The sequence below is a fragment of the Emys orbicularis genome, chromosome 2 (assembly GCF_028017835.1).
Source record: "Emys orbicularis isolate rEmyOrb1 chromosome 2, rEmyOrb1.hap1, whole genome shotgun sequence".
Lineage (NCBI taxonomy): Eukaryota > Metazoa > Chordata > Testudines > Emydidae > Emys > Emys orbicularis.
Window position 1 is genome coordinate 57,056,474 of NC_088684.1, and position 19,175 is coordinate 57,075,648.

Below are 19,175 nucleotides of genomic sequence, written 5' to 3' on the forward strand. Positions count from 1 at the left end.
AGTTCTTAGAATAAATTCTTGTGTATTGATGTAACAGCAAGATCCTTACACACACACACACACACACACACACACACACACACACACACACACACACACACACACACACACACACACGTTTTGGTGTTTTTTCATGTGTTCACCTCAAACCAATATGTTTTCCTTATTGGACATTTTGGCAGTGGTGGTTACACTGTTAGATTGATGCCAGAATCTAACAATTTCTAAATGTATACCCAAAAAATTATGCAGTACCTTCCAAAAATCCAGTTTTATGAGTGTAACAAACATTTTTCCCCATTAATTGTTAAAGTGCCAGTGGGATTTACTGAAGACTGTCATTGAAAGGTTTATAACTTCCATGTAGCTTTGCTGTAAACCTGCATATAAACATTATCAGCACAGGGATTATTGTTTGCCCTGAGAAAGGTAATTTCCAAATGCAGAGGGCTGCTGCTGAATAGTTAACAATGAATTACTGGGCAACCATTAAAAAAATTATATGTAGTATCACATCAGGCACATGTGTGTTTTTATAATTTCAGCTTCAGAATCAACCTAACAGATCAACTTCATCACCCATGTAACTCCCTTGAGCTAAGGGTTACCCTGTAAATGGATATGAATGTTTGGGGCTAAATCTATGTCGGTGTATCAAACAGGCCTTAAATACCCAGTGATGTGATAAAACTTTAATAAAGTCCTGATTACAGATTCTTATTAAATATCAGCTACAAAGGTGATATTTCAGCCTCTTAGGGTACATCTACACTGCAAAGAAAAACCCGCAGCTGGCCCATGCCAGCCAACTCGGGCTTATGGGGCTCAGGCTGCGGGGTTGTTTCTTTGTTGTGTAGACTTCTGAGCTCAGGCTGGAGCCAGGGCTCTGGGACCCTTCCACTCCATGGGATCCCAGAGCCTGGGCTCCAGCCCGAGCCCAGAGATCTACACAGCAATGAAACAGTCCTGCAGCCCAAGCCCCATAACTTTAGTAGCTGCTGTTTAACATCCTCCTGACATTCCGTTGGAATGGAAACTATTTTATCATCATTTAATATGAACATATCGTGTAGGGCTGTCAAGCGATTAAAAAAAATTAATCGCGATTAATCATGCAATTACTCGCGCTGTTAAATAATAGAATACCATTTATTTAAATATTTTTGGGATGTTTTCTATATTTTCAAATACACCTCTACCCCGATATAACGCGACCCGATATAACACGAATTCGGATATAACGTGGTAAAGCAGTGCTCGGGGGGGCGGGGCTGCGCACTCCGGCAGATCAAAGCAAGTTCGATATAACGCGGTTTCACCTATAACGCAGTAAGATTTTTTGGCTCCCGAGGACAGCGTTATATCGGGGTAGAGGTGTATATTGATTTCAATTACAGCACAGGATACAAAGTGTACAGTGCTCATTTTATATTTATTTTTGAATACAAATTATTTGCACTGTAAAAAAACAAAAGAAATAGTATTTTTCAATTCACCTAATACAAGTACTGTAGTGCAATCTCTTTATCATGAAAGTGCAACTTACAAATGTAGTTTTTTTTTTACATAACTGCACTCAAAAACAAAACAATGTAAAACTTTAGAGCCTATAAGTCCACTTAGTCCTACTTCTTGTTCAGCCAATCGCTAAGAGAAACAACTTTGTGTACACTTACGAGAGATAATGCTGCATACTTCTTAATTACAATGTCACCTGATGTTCGCATAGCATTGTTGTAGCCAGCATCGCAAGATATTTATATGCCAGATGAACTAAAGATTCATATGCCTCTTCATGCTTCGGCCATCGTTCCAGAGGACATGCTTCCATGCTGATGACGCTTGTTAAAAAAATGCATTAATTAAATTTGTGACTGAACTCCTTGGGGGAGAATTGTATGTCCCCTGCTCTGTTTTACCCCACATTCTGTCATATATTTCATGTTATAGCAGTCTCAGATGATGACCCAGCACATGTTCATTTTAAGAACATTTTCACTGCAAATCTTACAAAATGCAAAGAAGATACCAATGTGAAATTTCTAAAGATAGCTACAGCACTCGAACCAAGATTTAAGAATCTGAAGTGCCTTCCAAAATCTGGGAGGGATGAGGTGTGGAGCATGCTTTCTGGAGTCTTAAAAGAGCGATACTCTGATGCGGAAACTACAGAACCCGAACCACCAAAAAAGAAAATCAACCTTCTGCTGGTGGCATCTGACTCAGATGATGAAAATGAAAATGTGTCAGTATGCACTACTTTGGATTATTATCGAGCAGAACCCGTCATCAGCGTGGACGCATATCCTGAGGAATGGTGGTTGAAGCATCAAGGGACATATGATTATTTAGCGCATCTGGCATGTAAATATCTTGCGACGCCGGCTACAATAGTGCCATGCAAATGCCTGTTCTCGCTTTCAGGTGACATTGTAAACAAGAAGCAGGCATCATTATCTTCTGCAAATGTAAACAAACTTGTTTGTCTGAGCAATTGGCTGAACAAAAAGTAGGACTGATTGGACTTATAGGCTGTAAAGTGTTACATTGTTTTATTTTTGAATGCAGGATTTTTTTGTACATAATTCTACACTTGTAAGTTCAACTTTCATGTTAAAGAGATTACACTACAGTACTTGTATTAGGTGAATTGAAAAATACTATTTCTTTTGTTTTTTTACAGTGCAAATATTTGTAATCAAAAATAAATATAAAATGAGCACTGTACACTTTGTATCCTGTGTTGTAATTGAAATCAATATATTTGAAAATGTAGAAAACATCCAAAAATATTTAAATAAATGATATTCTATTATTGTGTAACAGTGCGATTAATCGCATGATTAATCATGATTAATTTTTTTTAATCGCTTGATCGCCCTACACATGATATGTTCATATTATATGATGATAAAATAGTTTCCATTCCAGCGGAATGTCAGGAGGATGTTAAACAGCAGCTACTAAAGTTAGACTTTTTAAAATCAGCAGACACAGATAACTGGCATCCAACAGTTTTTTAAAAGAGCTGGCCAAGGAGCTCTCTGGTCTATTAATATTGATTTTCAGTAAGGCTTGGAACACTGGGGAAGTTCCAGAGACCTGGAAGAAAGCTAATGTTGTGCCAGTATTTTGAAAGGGTGAACAGAGTGACCTGGATAATTATATGCTCATCAGCTTAATATCAATCTGAGGCAAAATAATGGTATGGCTGATAGAGTACTTGATTAATAAAGAATTAAAAGGGGGTAATATAATAAATGCCAATCAGCATAGGTGGATGGAAAATAGATCCTGTCAAACTAACTTGATATCTTTTTTTTTTGAGATTATAAATGTGATTGATAAAGGTAATAGTGATGATGTAATTAATATACTTAGAGTTCTGTAAGTCATTTGACTTGGTATTGCAAAACATTTTGACTAAAAGTAGAATGATAGAAAATCAACATGGCACACATTAAATGGATTAAAACCTGGTTAATTTATTGGTCTCAAAAATGTAATAATGAACAGGGAATCATCAAGTGGATGTGTTTCTACTAGGGTCCCACAGGAATTGATTCTTGGCCCTACACTCACTTAATGTTATCAGTGACGTGACAGAAAACATAAAATCATAAAGTTTGGTGGATTGGTAGATAATGAAGAGGACAAGTCATTGATAAAGTAATCTGGGTTGCTGGGTAAGCTGGACTGAAGCAAACAATGTGTGTGTCAATGCAGCCAAACGTCAAGTCCTACATCTGGGGGGAAAGGTAGTCCATACTTACCAGATGAGGAACTCTGTCCTGGGAAGCAGCAACTCTGAAAAAGATTTGGCCGTCATGGTGGATAATCAGCTGAACGTGCGCTCCCAGTGCAATGCTGTGACCAAGAGGCTAATGCAATCCTTGAATATATAAATAGGACACTGATGCAACCGCTACTGGAATACTATGTCTAGGTCTGGTGTCCACACTCTAAGAAGGATGTTAAAAAATGGGAGAGGGCTCAGAGAAAAGCCATGAGAAAACATGCCTTATAGAGAGAGACTCAAGGAGCTCAATCTACTTAGCTTAACAAAGAGAAGGCTAAGGGGTGACTTGATTAAGTACCTACACAGGGAACAGAAATACAGGGTTCTTCAGTTTAGCAGACAAAAGTATAACATGATCCAATGGCTGAAAGTTGAAACTAGACAAATTCAGACTAGAAATAAGGCAAAAAAAAAATTATAGTGATGGCAATTAACCATTGGAATAACATTGCTGTGGGATGTAATGGATTCTCCATCACTGGAAATTTTTAATCAAGATTAGATTTTTTTCTAAAGGATATGATCTAGTTCAAATGGGAATTAATTCAGAGGAGTCCTATGGCCTGTGTTGTATAGGAGGTCAGACTACATTATCACAATGTTTCCTTCTGGCCTTTTAATCTATTTTGGAGCTGATATTGGCCTTTTACCCTGGGAGCCTGACATATGTGGATGGGTCAGACGTACACTACCATGAAGTTGTCAGGCCTTGGGGGGGGGGGGGGGAGAGAATGTGTCCGAAGATGAACGGACAGAATCTCAGCCTGAAATTTGAGTTTTCTGTTCAGCCCTGGTATAAGCAAGTGAAGTTGCACCTGCCTAGGCAGCATCTATCAGGCCAAATTTTTCTCATCTTTTCCACCATTCCTTCCAAACCAAATCATGATTAGGACCTGAGGGAGCTCCTAACTTTACTGACTAGCTGGAGCCTCTCTATATCAGAAATGTATCCCTCCACCTTCTCTGACAATCAGAGCAGGCAACAGACACAAACACACCACTAGCCAATGATCAGGAAGACTATGTCTTCACTACACACCACTGGCAGTGGCATGCAGAGTACGTGTAGCTACATGCTGCAGTGAAAAGCATACACACTGTGGGTTGTAAGTCAGCGAAAGGTGCGGAAAGGCTCCAGCAGCGGGTAGGCAGCAGGGACACTACACTGCCCTTTTTAGCAGAGTCGAGAGGGAGGCATGACTTCGGCAAGTAGGGTATGTACTCATGTACATACCCACACCCTTCAGGCATGTCTTTACTAACCTAAGCTATGCCTCACAGTCTATGGCTATTTATACCTGTGCGGGGGGGGCTCCATATGTACCTACACTGCACACTACTGAAAAAAGCATGCAGTGTAGCCATGCCCAAAAGATGGAGAGGGTAATAAGAGAATATCACACAGCAGACATTTATTTATTGATGCGATAGTTAGCCAGGATCTGTCCCTCTGCCTCTATTGGGGGACTTTAATTGCATTGGTCTTGAGAACATCTGTGTGGTGGGTGTATGAGAGAAAGGAAATTAAGTTGGAGTTCATTCCCAATGTGAAGGCACTTTGCTATATGTCTTTAAAACTAGAGAGAGAGAGAGAGTGTGTGTGTGTGTGTGTGTGTGATTTTTTCCAAGCTATGTGGTGATGTGTGTCAGAGACGGGGTAAATTCTCTACCTATTTGCATTTTTTAAAGCTCTGACAGGAGTAAAGCAACAAGAGGTACTCCAACAGCCTACCAGAACAAGGGTGTGTGTTGGTACAGAATTGTTATTAATGATGCTTGTGCATTTTTCTCCAAAGTTTTCACCACCCCCATTTCAACCTCCGAAATGATTTTCCTCATTCCCTGATTCCCTCTGCTCCGAGTCTTTCCTGAACAGAGATTGTCAGCAAGTTACAGTAACCCATCCACTGAACTAACCCTGAAAAATCATTGGTGATAAATCAGATGAGATTTGAATTGTGATCAAAAAGATGAACAGATAGTGTTTTATCCTATGCGCCCAAGTTCTTCTGCCAAATTGTTTGCATATTGGCTTAAATAAGGTAGTATTGGAAGAAGGGGCATGGCTCTATTATACCGTAAAAGACTATTTTGAGAGTAACTAGTATTAAACCACAATATGTAGCCCTGTTTTACCTAAATCTATGGGCATTACAGTATGCAGAATATCAAGTGGTATGGGGTATAGTCTCCTCTTAATGTGCACTTGACATCCATCAATCATACAATCTAATGTTCCTGTTGTGAAGAAAATACAGAGCTCTGGCACTGATCCTGTGAACTCCTATGCTTAGAGTTCCCACCAAAGTCAATGGCTATTCCTAATGCAAATGGATTGCAGGACCAGTCTTTACATCTCTTAGTTATTTCCCTGAAAAGTAGTGCCATCTTCTACCTCAAAATTAATTACATAGGGTTCTCTGACCTAAGGGAAAAGATGTTATCTTTCCTGCTACTGAAAAGATGAAAGGACAGTTTGATGCAGGACTAAAACTTTGCTGTTGCAGCTTCTTTATTGCACCTGTTCTAGTCAATCCTGCACAGCACAGACTAATTTTGCCTTTTGCTATTTTAAGCTCCTGCAGGGCATTAAGGACTTATTTTTGGTGCTTCACTTTAAAGCATTTAACAGTCAGAGCATATGTCTAAAAACTGGGGTCATGCTTTGCATAGAACAGGGGTCTCAAACTCAAATGACCATGAGGGCCACATGAGGACTAGTACATTGGCCGAGGGCTGCATTACTGACACCTCCCCCGCCCCGCTGCCCTCAGCCCCGCCCCCACTCCACCCCTTCCATGAGGCCCCACCCCTGCCCCGCCTCTTCCCACCCCTTCCCTGCCCCCATTCCAACCCCTTCCCCGAAATCCCCACCCCAACTCTGCCCCCTCCCTGCCCCCAGGGGGGGGCAGGAGGGGTGTGGGGTGTGGTGGGGGCTCAGGGCAGGGAGTTGGGGTGTGGGGTGCAGGAGGGGTGAGGGGTACAGCAAGGGGTTAGGGTGCAGGGTCGGCAGGGGGCTCAGGGCAGGGGGTTGGGGTGCAAGAAGGGTGCAGCAGGGGGATCAGGGCAGTGGGTTGGGGTGCAAGAGGAGTGTGGGGTGCGGCAGGGGGCTCAGGGCAGGGGGTTGGGGTGCAGGGTGCAGAAGGGGGATCAGGGCAGTGGGTTGGGGTGCAAGAGGAGTGTGGGGTGCGGCAGGGGGCTCAGGGCAGTGGGTTGGGGTGCAAGAGGAGTGCGGGGTGCAGCAGGGGGTTCAGGGCAGGGGGTCGGGGGGCAGGGTGTGGCAGGGGTCTCAGGACAGGGGTAACGGTGCAGGAGGGGTGCAGGGTACAGCAGGGGGTCGGGGTGCAGGAGGGGTGCGGCATGGGGCTCAGGGCAGTGGGTTGGGATGCAGGAGGGGTTCGGGGGGCAGGATCTGGCCCGGCGCGTACCAGGGGCAGGGCAGGCTCCCTACCTGTCTGCCCTGCCCCCGCAAGAGACTGGAAGGGGGGGCGGAGGGGCTGTGTGTTTCTGTTGCTTGAGGCACCACCACCAGCAGCTCCCATTGGCCGCGGTTCCCCGTTCCCGGCCAATTGGAGCTGCTGGGGGCGCTGCCTGAAGCAACAGCCACACACAGCCCCTCTGCCCCCCCTTCCCCATGTTCCAGCCTCTTCCTGGAACGGGGCAAGGCAGGCAGGCAGGGAGCCTGCCCTGCTCCCGGTGCACGTCCGGCCGGAGCCGCTCTGGTAAACACTGGGGGTGGGCGGGGGGGCTGCGAGGGGCTCACAGGCTGCAGAAAATCACCCCGCGGGCCGCGCGTTTGAGACCCCTGGCATAGAACAAAACTCTAAGACTGATCATTTTTGGAACATCAGAAAGCTCCACTTTCACAATTCTTGTTATCAAAAGAGGAAACAAAATATATTCACCACTGTGAATGGGGTGAGTCCCCGTTTCTGTCAACTCAACATGGGTTGGTGCCCCAAACTCACCCTTTCTTCATTCTTTACTCAATATCAGTAAACATAATTCTTAACCTCCACTTCCTCATCAGCTTCTTCTTTCTAGGAAGGATGCCTTGTCTCATATCCTACCCCTCTCTTACTTTAGAGGCTCTCTACCTTTTATTCTCCATAGTAAGAGCTAATGAGACCCACTTCATCTGGGTGATAGATGCATCAATAGAACAGCCCTCCATCTCCAGGCAGAGTTCTGGAACCTGATATCTTATCCTGTTGCTGTTTGAACTATAGCCCCATGTTGCTATTCAATCAAAAACTAACGGTCTTGGAGCTCTCATACCATGTGGAATGCAGTTCAGGATGTATGATAGGTAATGAATGAAATCCTGGCTCCACTGAAATTAGTGACAAAGCTCCCATTGACTTTAACAAGGGCAGGGTTTCACCTACTCCATGTAAACCAATATTATTTATGGGTAGGATTTTGAAAGGAGTTGGCACCCAGCTCCAACTGAATTTCAATCCTTTGGAAATCCAGGCCCATATTACTGAAGCATCTACAGGCTCCAGCATGCTAGACACCAGATGAACATGTAGTAAGAGCCAGTCTGCAACCCAAAGAGTTTACAGCCCAAGTAGACAAAGGGAATAGAGTTATTGTTCACATTTTACAGATGGGGAATTGAAACACAGAGAGACTGAGTGATGTGGCCAGGGTCACACAGGAAGTCTGCAGTAGAGCCAGGAATTGAACCCACCTCTCCTGAGTCCAAGTCAGTGCCTTAACCATAACCATCCTTCCTCGCTGGAGAAATATATCCTAACAGTGAAGTGTATTGTATGGTTCTCTGTCCTTCTGCAAACGGAAAAGTGGCTTCAGTAGGAAGGGTCTCATAAGTGTATAAGCCTTGGCCTTTTCGAGTTTGCAAGTCATGCTTGTTTCAAACAGGTTTGTTGTAGAAAGGGATCCCCGTATGGCTGTGGTGCACTGAACCGTGTAGATGTAAGCATCCAAACTAGTTATAATAGCAGCCTCGCCTATGAAAATCCAAAGGCCAGTTTGTGGCAGGAGGGATGAGTCCCCATCTCTGTGAAGTGGAATGAAAGTGAATCTGATGGTCTATTTCAAAAACATCCAGGGGACCCATTGTTTCCTGTGGGGAATTTTCTGTAGACAATATCGCTGAAACCCTGAGTCATTTTTAACACACTCTCTGCTGCAGCAGGGTATGTCTTCACTTCAGAGTTAACTTGGATGATTAGCACCCAAGTAAACCTAACCTGGGTGTGAGCAGCCACACTGCAAAGTCCTGCCTGAGTTACCAGCTGCTGCACTCACCCATGCATGGCACTAGGACTTCTGGGGGTATATCCTATGGTTCCTTGTGCTGCAGTAAGCTGGGCCATTCTTTGCCAGCAAATTGTGAGATAATGTCTGTCCTTGTGGGGACATGGGGAGAATTGCGGGAAGGCACTGGAGACTATCAGCACTTTAGTGGTTTAGCCTGCATCCTCACTGCAGAGCGGTCAGGTTACCGACCAGAGTGTCAGGCTTTATCATACAGCCTCAGGTAGGTCAAAGATTTGTGTATGTGGATGGGGGCTGGAAGAGGGGGTTAGGGGCAACACCTAAGTAGGGGTTAACTGCCATGAAGACATACCCCACCAGACACTTGTAAAAATTTAGCAAAGGCTTCAGGGTGTGACCTTCTAGCTCAGTGATTCTCAACCTTTCCAGACTACTGTATCCTGTTCAGGAGTCTGATTTGTCTTGCATACCCCAAGTTTCACCTCAGTTAAAAACTGTTTGCTTACAAAATCAGACATAAAAATACAGAAGTGTCACAACACACTATTACCGAACAAGTGCTTACTTTTTTACATTTTTACTGTATAATTACAAAATAAATAGATTGGAATATCAATATTGTACTTACATTTCAGTTTATAGTAAATAGGGCAGTATAAACAAATCATTTGTCTGTATGAAATTTTAGTTTGTACTGACTTCGCTAATGTTTTTTTATGTAGCCTGTTGTAAAACTAGGCAAATATCTTGATGAGTTGATTACCACCTGGAAGATCTCTGAGTACCCCCACGGGTAAACATACCTCTGGTTGAGAACCACTGTTCTAACAATTTGTTGTCATGCAGAGCACTGTACTTATGATGGTTGCATTTAACTGGCAAAACTATATAAATGGGGGCATCTCCCAGAGACCAGATTTAGCCCTGTTGGTACTTCTTAATGGAAAGACTACTAGTTAATGGGATCATAACAGGGCAGTAATTCTGCTTAAAGTGGGAAGACTCCAGCTCATTTAGGGTACATCTGCACTGCAGTTGAATGTGTAACACAGTAGCCAGATCCAATCTAGTTTTAATCTAGCGAGCACGGCTAATGATAGTAGTGAAGACACAGCAGCACGGAACAGCAACCCAAGTATGTATGTAGGGTCCCCAGTGGACCTATACAGGGGCTCCTAGCCCAGGCTGAAGCCCATGCCACCATATCTGTACTGGACTGGTTAAAGCTAGCATGGGATGCTTATATGAGCTGCAATTGCACCTTAAATTGCAGTGTAGACGTACTTAGTGACATGACCCAAGATTTTTAGAAGTTGCTAGTGATAGTGTGCACCAACTGGAGACATCTTAAAGCAGTGGTGGGCAACCTGCAGCCCATCAGCATAATCCGCTGGCAGGCCGCGAGACAGTGTGTTTACATTGACCACCCGCAGCTCCCAGTGGCCACAGTTTGCCGTTCCCAGCCAATGGGAGCTGCAGGCGGCCGTGCCTGCGCATGGTCAATGTAAACAAACTGTCTTGCGGCCCGCCAGTGGATTACCCACTGCCTTAAAGGGTCTAATTTTCAGAAAGTTCTAAGGAACCACCCCCTGAAAGTTAGGTCATTAAGTGCCTTAAGTTGGGCACCCAAAAACTGAGTCACTCAAAATCATTAGTCACTTCTGAAAATCTTGCCTCTGGATATTTATTTTAAAGTTTTGATCTTATGCTAGTTTTGTTTCTCTTCTCCTGGTCTTATTTGTTTGTTAGCTGTGATTTGTGCAGAAAGTCCTTCACCTGTTCCTGGCCGTGAGCTCACTTCTTAAATGCTAACTATACATGCTGGGCCATCACACCAGGCAGATAGGCCCAGTACAGATAGTGCGCCTCCTCCCATCTCCGGGGGCCTCTCCATTCGTTTGACAGCCTCTTTGCATCTCAGCAGGCAGTAGCACTATCAAAATGGGAGCGTCTCCGTATTAACGACTTCAAGAGATCAAAAATCATGAGACGCAAAAGATTGTATTGCATTTTTTTAGGTCAGTCTCTTGATTTTTGAATTTCCCATCCCCAGGGTGTGTACATGTGACAATTAGTGTTGCCCATTCTCCCACATGTATTGGATAAGGTGATTTTGGCCCCTGCTGCAGGAGCTCTCACCCCCACATCTGCCCCTCTCCTGCCCAGTAATTAATCCTGTCCTCCAGTCCTCCATCAGTTCTCTCCCCACCCAACCCCCCTTAGCTCAGCCCCCCTAACTCATCGACCCCCACCGGTCTCAGTTCACCCTCCTAGCACTCACACCATCTGCTCAGAAGCCATCATCAATACAGCCTACCCACCCCATCAGCCCCCACTCCCCTCACTTCAGCCCTACCCTGCAGCCCCCACACTATAATTCAGCTCTCCCAGCCTCACCTATGCTCCTCTTAGGGTTCTTCACCCTCCCCAGGCTTAGGAGGCCTCTAGTGGGGTCACCTCTCCCTCTTCCCAGGCTGGCAGGGACGCAGCCGCCCAGGGTTGACAGCCAGAGCGCTGCCACCTGGGGCTGAAAAAAAAATCCTGAGCTTTGAGAGTTCTATCATGAGATCATGAGTGAGGCTTAATTTTACTTAGAAATCATGTCTCTCACAATAAATTCACAACAGTTGGCAAGCCTAGTGTCTGTTAATTGTTAACTCCATTTCTCCAAGCCTAAAGGCCCCTGCAGCTACCATCTGTAGTGGATTCTATTGTAAGAGTACTATGAGCCCAGTCCTTGAAAACACTTATTACCAGGCCTAGTGCTCATCACTGTACACACTGTTCTCACAGTAGTAAGCACTAGGCCTGGTAGTAAGTGTTTGCCTGTAATCATCTCTAAACCATTTTTAATACTATTTGATGTGATATTAGCACAAATACTGTTCATTTAAGACAGGCTTTGCCATTACAATATTCTAGCAAACAGTTCTCAACCTGTATCATTCCAGGGATTGTATGGCTGATGTCAATTATAGGCATTCAATGTAGCGGAATTTTACAATAGATGACATTTGCAGTAAGTCAATAAATTCTTGTTATCCCTCTTGTGATCTTAAGAGTGATAGTCTCATCAACAGGTCCAGCAATCTTGCCCTGCTCAGGTCTTGCCTTTTTGTGTGGATCCTTTGTGTTTTCCATAGGAATTAATTTTATAAGTGGTGTGGTTTTCTTTGTTTTTTTACTAGCAGTGAGTTTGCATTTTTTAAAAGTTAATCACATGGAAGTCTGAGTAAATATAAAAGGAGAACCCAAGAACAGAGGCATCTCATCTGTTAAACGTATATGCCAAGCTATTCATAAGTGAGCATCTGTACAAATTATATCTTTCTGGGCACTGTTAAAAAAGCAGCGGTATATATCAGAAGGCTAACCAGAATCTTTGGTCATCTATTTCATATAAAAATGAAGAAATTATACAAGGATTAAGAGTCTGCTCTTTAATAAAATTTAGATTTTGCTTGGAAGGCGGGGGTTGTTTTGACTTTTACATTTCTCTACGAAATTGACCACCTCCATTTATAAAGTAAGGGAATTTTGCCATCAATATCTGCAAGAGCAGGAACAGGTCTGTAATTCTGCAACTGTTAAAATTACAGTTTAAATATTTACTAACAAATTTCTGGGGGATCTCTATCATATCTTTTTTCTTAGCCAAACTACCTGCGGAGGGAAGGGAAAGAGGAAATTCCAGTGAGAGTACTGCCAGTGCCAGGGCGTATTATTTTACATAACACAGTTATATTTTCTACTTTAAAAAAGAGGTTGGAGTCTATGAAGAGGCCCGAACTAGGGAAGAGGTGCTGTACTATAATCTTTTTTTACTACTACTGAAGTTCAAGTTTTGTTTTAAAAATCTGGCATAGTTTTTGTCTTGCACTATTTTGTTTTCTTTGGACAATCACAGTTCCCAGAAAAACAACTTAATCCTGACTTGATTAAACCAGTATGATACCACATTTAATTTCACCTGCATTTACAGCATCCATTGCATTTCTCACACACATGATATTTAGCACAGCTGAATGCCAGAAATAATGAGTTTAAATGTTTTGTTTATCAGGAGTAGAGTCTGTACCTTTAGGGATGATTAATCTTTCAGAGGCAGGTTTTAAAAGGTCAAGACAAGGTCATGATATATATTTCCTGTTGTGACTTCATTTAGAACATGCATTATGTTCAGGCTTGCATGACTTTTTCATTTTAAAAAATGTAATCGAAACCCATTTTATTGTATTTTCAGGGTCCTAACTCAGTCATGATTGCCCTGGTAATGCTGTTGAATATTGGTTTAGCCATTCTTTTTGTCCATTTTCTAACTTGACTGGAATTAGAGAAGGTAAGAAAGGCCTTGTTTTTATAGAAGATCACCATATCCAAATCAGTTTGATTCCCCAGTTCAAATTATAAAGATTTACAAACTTTTAATGTTCCCTACTGTAATTTTAGCTATGCCTGAATGTGATTCAACATAGTTACTTAATGATATAATTGTTTTGACCCTTCAGTGAAGTCATGACAACTAGTGGTGTTAGCCCACAATTCTCTGCAGTTGTCTCATCAGCCTTTTAAATGGCACCAGTCGTACTCAGACACAGGGAAGGAGGCTTGGAATTAGGATGGGACGCAAGAGAGATGACACTTGGAAAATTCAGCCAGGGGCCTGATCAGTTTCTCTGCTGATGATTTGTGGCTTTTGGGGTCCTCTGGAAGCTGAAGCAAGCAGCCATGTTGGAAAACAACAACAAAAATCTGCTGAAACAGCCCAACCAGTGAAGTGCATTGGCTACTCCATCTGTTCCAGCAGTGTGTGACTAAACTGGAAATGTACGGAGCTGCACTTTTTGTTGATGGAAGCTAACAGCTGCCTTATTATTTTACCGTCTGATGTTTTTAGTAGGGAGATCGGAAAACGACTGCCAGAGGAATGTGGTCAGAGGATTCAGTTGCTGTGGAAGTGATTCCAGCGTTCACTCCTATCTCATTAGAAGAAATAGTTAGCAGCATCACTCACCAGTCTTATTCCATTACCTGCTGCTTTTAACATCTCCTGCAATGGTCAGGGAGATTGAATTTCATTTGCTAGTGCATGATTCTGTTTTCGCTGTTGTTTAAACCTGATGTATAGCCATAATATAGTATGTAGAGCAACCTGGAGAAATGTACTAGTTGCATCTAGCAGCAGAAGCTAAAATCTGTTATACATATATATATTTTTTTATCTGAAGGTACAATTCTTGAAACTTGTTTTCCTAAATTATTAAGGTTTAGCAGGTAATATACAGTAATGGCAAAGTTTTAAGCTATCCTTTATTGCTTCCAAAAAATGCTCAAATGCTTGTGTCAATAGCAAGCCAATTTATAATACCGTGAGAATCTTCAGGCAGTACCAGTACGTTAGAAAAAGGAGGCAGAATATCTTGAGAAATAGGATTCAAGTGTTGCATGGTTTTTCTCCGACACCAGTGTTGTGGTAATCGGTAATTTGAATGATTATATTTTAATATTGGGATTTTTGCCAGCAGTTAAAGACAAGTCTTGTCCAAGTGGACAGTAATGCCAATGAAAGCTAACCTAGTTACTACATACAAAATTATTATTAATTTTAAAATACTAGCTTTGTGTTGAATACATTCAGGTAGAGCATTTAGATCCATTAAAATGATTGTTTATCAATTTGATGCCTTTATGTCTTTAAAGTCCATATATAATTTTACCTCAACAACAACAACAAAAGAAAGCCACAGAAATTGTCATTTGGAACATTTATCTTAAGTTGTTTTACAGTCCTATGTTATGCTGATGTGATCAATGTTTTTTCATGTGCCATTACACTGTAATTACTGTACCCTATATTACTCAAAAGCATGCTTCTTTACTTACAGAAGTTTATGTGGTGTGATCATTTTAAATTAAAATATTTACTTTCAAATCAAAAATAGAAAAGGGCTTGGAATATGGTTTATTTTATCTCTATTAGAAAAGATTTCATAATTTTTAGTTTTTGAACATGTTTGTAAACTTTATAATTGCTTGCATGGTTTAATGGAGAAGTTTCTTAAAAGCTACATTAGGTATCTTTTGATGCAGCACATAAAGTAACATAGGTATGGAATGAATATTGTGTAGCCTGATACAGCTCAGTGCAGGGCAATAACACGGTGTTTTATGCAGAAGCATGTTGAGAATCCTGTGGTTTGACCAGTGTGGAAGAAAGCAGACAGAGAGCAAATGAAGATAACTGGTATATTTATTAATTTTTAAAAATAAGTAAAATCATATTTTACTTTTAAATTTAAGAAAGTAATTTTTAAATGAGAACAAATTTTAAAGTTCCTGTAAGCCTTGATGTAAGGATAAATGCTCCTGCCCACCCCATGTCTCCTTACAAAAAGAACTAATTTTGTAACTGACATTTAATTCTTATTCAATGTTTATTTAAAATACTTTATGCTCTGAAAATAATGGGGTAACAATCAGCTTCTGAAAATGTTTATAAATTTAAGCATGTTGGTACAATTTATAAATATGTATGATTTATAAGCTTTTCTAAAACAAAGCTCAAAAATTGTTGGTATTTTTCTAAAATGTGCACAGCTGTATTTTACATGAAAGGCTATTTATAATTAGTTGTTATACTGTACACTACATTTCGGACAGCACATGAAGCCTGCCAATGTACTTAATAATGTCACTTTGTCTATTTAAAGTTTCTTGCTGTGAAAAAAATGAACTCTTTATGTAGGAGTTTCTCTATTTATAAAAGTCTTGAACCCAAAATGTATAACGTACAGTTTCCACAACTGTATTTGCTCTAATAAAAAGTTGGTTATTAAGAGTTGCAGGTGGATTTTTCTGTTCATGCAAACAGTATACTGCAGATATTTTCCATGGGAAAATGTCTTCTATCATCTGCCAAGAGAATGGGCAAAAGCCTAGCTCCTTGGAAGTCTATTGAAAACAAGGGCCAAATTCCCATGGAGTCGGGATTTTACCCAAGGAATGTATCATTTCAAAGTGGAAGAAGGTTAAAACTGGTGGATAGCTTCCTGATATAGTTGCTCTTCCTTTCGCTTCACAAATAGGATTTTTATGTATTTTTACACAGACTAAACACAACATATAAAACTCCATTAAAGCCAGCAGGGTTGTATAGTGAGTAGATCACTACAGAGTTTTACTACTTCTCACTTGTTGCAAATTGGTACTGGTTTAACGTTCAGCTGAGTTTTCAGGAGCTTCTCTTTAATAGAAATATATATTTTAGGAGCAGTTGCTCCTGTCTGTTTTGAATTAACTCTGCCTTTATAAAGCTGCAAGAATGTCTCTTGTCTACACAATAAGCCCTTCTCTGAAAAGTTTAACAATGAAAAAATAAGGTCCTGAGTATAATGAACAGAGATATATATTGTCAAATATTTTTGAAACTGATAGATCTCTAAACCACCTCTTATTCTCCTGCCACTTTTTGATCCACACGATACTCTTCATATCTTCACAATTGAGATTAAAGTGACATGAAGTATTTCTACAGTACTTTGAATGTGAAGATGTACTAATTCATATGTAAATCCCCCCAGGAACAAGTGAAGGATTTAGGCAGAAACTGAGGAGAAAGTGTTTGCTTGATCACATTTAAACGACAGTATCTTTCCCTGCCTAACAACGCTTCTAATTCTCAAAATTCAAGACCTGCTTTGAATCTGGGGATGAACAGGAACTTTTTCTACAACTATGGGAACAGAATGACATTGTTACAGTGACATCTTTTCCAGCTATGCGCATTTTCTTATTTGTGTAATTACGTTGCATGAATTTATCTGATTACACAGTATATTCAATGTCCACAATACAGAGATACTATAAAATGGACAGTTTTGAGGCACCAAAGACTGTCAAAGTCTCAGTTATCATGTCTTCCTAGCACATACAGTTCTTTATTCATTCTCTGCTCCTTTGTCTATCTTCCCATCAGATAAAAAGAAACTAAAGAGACTCACACTCTAGTGGTGGGACATCGAAAGAAAGAGTGGATTCAATGTGAACACACTGGCCCTGTGGGCTTATACTATCAAAACCATACTCTCAAATACATCGCTTAAGCCATTTCCATAAACAAGCCTAGAAATATTGATTTACGCAAACATTGACACGTATGTAATCATACTACACAGTAGCTAAGACCTATAGTAAAGTAGTCAGGCTGTACAATAAATTTTTCTGATAAGAGTAACAAGCCTGCAGGTATTCACTATGCTGTAGAGTCATATTAACATTCTTAGTTACCATATATTAATAATATGGTTATGAAGGTTATAAAAATGGTTCTGCAGTAGCTCATTAAGTCAGAAAAGATGGCACAGTACATTGTCCTCCTATCAAAGGTCAGCCACTAAACAAGGAGCAAATGGAAGAAGATTAACCAAGCCTTTAAGAAATAATATTTTCAAATCCTCTGGCTTAATATTCACAGAAACAGTGAAGAGGTTGAAGAACAGAAAGCGTTAAACAGAATAAGGGATTGGTGTGCTAACATACTGTAGTTGAGACATCTGCAGCATCTCTCTCAAATTCTGCAATGCATATATCCTGGTGCTTTTCTGTGCAGAAAACTAGCAAGTGGCATCTGCAAACAATAAAGACATATTAGCACTTTATGGGTTACTCTCGAGGAAGTGAATGGAAAGCATGTCTATTCTCCATAATACTAGGCTTTTAATGAGGACAGCCCAAGGAACAGATGGGATTGGGGGAGGAATAAAAACTTTACTGCCTTAAGGGCTTTATACTGCTGCCCATAGTACCTAAGCATCTTCAATGTAAAATCAACAACCTAGTCCCTAGGCGAGTTCATGGAGTCTCTGCCACTTCTCCCTTTTTGGGGTAAAAGCTCTATGTGGAGGAGGTTTTTTGGTTCTGACCCTTTAGATTTCATTGATTTACTTTTTGTTGAGGTTAATGTGTTTCAGGTTAATGTGGGGAGGGCTGGGTGCTATTACTGTTGTGTTATTCTGATGGTGGAAAGGGCTTTTTGAAGAGGAAGGTGTTGCAGTGTTTCCTAAAGAGGAAAATCTTCTATGAAAATTTGATCCATGAGTGTACATTTCTCTTTCCTTATGACTACTCTCTCAAATTGAGCTGAGAGCCCAATAGTTCTCTTCTCCACACCCTCCCCCCGTCATTCTCCAAGAAGTCAAATTCATCTCATATCAGGCATGCTACTTAGCCACGCTGGGCCAAATTCACTGATGACATGACAAGATGGAACTTCAGTTAGTGCTCTGAAAATGCATGTGTTTGTGTCAGTGGCCCACTCTCCCCTTTGGCTCATTTTCACACTCTAAGGCTGTTGCTCTGTATGACTGTATCCTAATTTTCAAACCTATACTTGGGCCTGGTCTACACTACGACTTTAATTCGGATTTAGCTGCTTTAATTCGAATTAACGCTTGACCCGTCCACACAACGAAGCCATTTAATTCGAATTAAAGAGCCCTTTAATTCGATTTCTGTACTCCTCCTCGACGAGAGGAGTAGTGTCAAAATCGGTATTGTTAATCCGAATTAAGGTTAGTGTGGCCGCAATTCGATGTTATTGGCAATTAGATGTTATTGGCTACCCACAATGCAACGCTCTGGAAATCGATGCTACTATGGTAGCTTGGACGCACACCACCGAATTAATGGTGCCTAGTGTGGCCGAATACATTCGAATTTATAAAATCGGTTTCCTAAATTCGAATTATATAAATTCGGATTAATCCTGTAGTGTAGACATACCCTTAGTCTCCCATATAAGATTAGTGATTTGAATAGCTACGGTCGCCTTTCCTTCGTGATAGTATACATGACTGAAACCTCTATGTACAGAGGCTGCAAAAGGCAGATAACTATTCCCAGTGAAACCCTATCACCTTTATGAAAAATCTGATATCATTTGAATTGTGAGATCCACTACAAATGTCCTTGATAAGATCATGAAGAAGAATGGACAGAGATTGCTGCAGCTGACTCCAACAAGGAAGACTAAAGAGTCCTCTGGGGGTTCTTGATTTACGTTGGTCTATGTGGTGTGATTATTATTTTTGGACTTGAGAAATGAACACATGAGCTCCTGGGGAAAAAATAC

At 41.2% G+C, this 19,175-nt stretch overlaps 1 protein-coding gene across 1 annotated transcript in view; it reads left to right on the forward strand.

Annotated features, from left to right (window-relative positions):
- JPH1 (junctophilin 1) overlaps nucleotides 1–13,572 on the forward strand; it is a 108,171-nt gene extending 94,599 nt beyond the window's left edge. Inside the window, exons 5-6 of the mRNA XM_065398111.1 lie at nucleotides 13,290–13,385; nucleotides 13,555–13,572. Coding sequence (XP_065254183.1) covers nucleotides 13,290–13,370 — 81 coding nt within the window. The 3' untranslated portion in view covers nucleotides 13,371–13,385; nucleotides 13,555–13,572. The remainder of the gene's footprint in view (nucleotides 1–13,289; nucleotides 13,386–13,554) is intronic.
- Nucleotides 13,573–19,175: the final 5,603 nt, after the last annotated feature.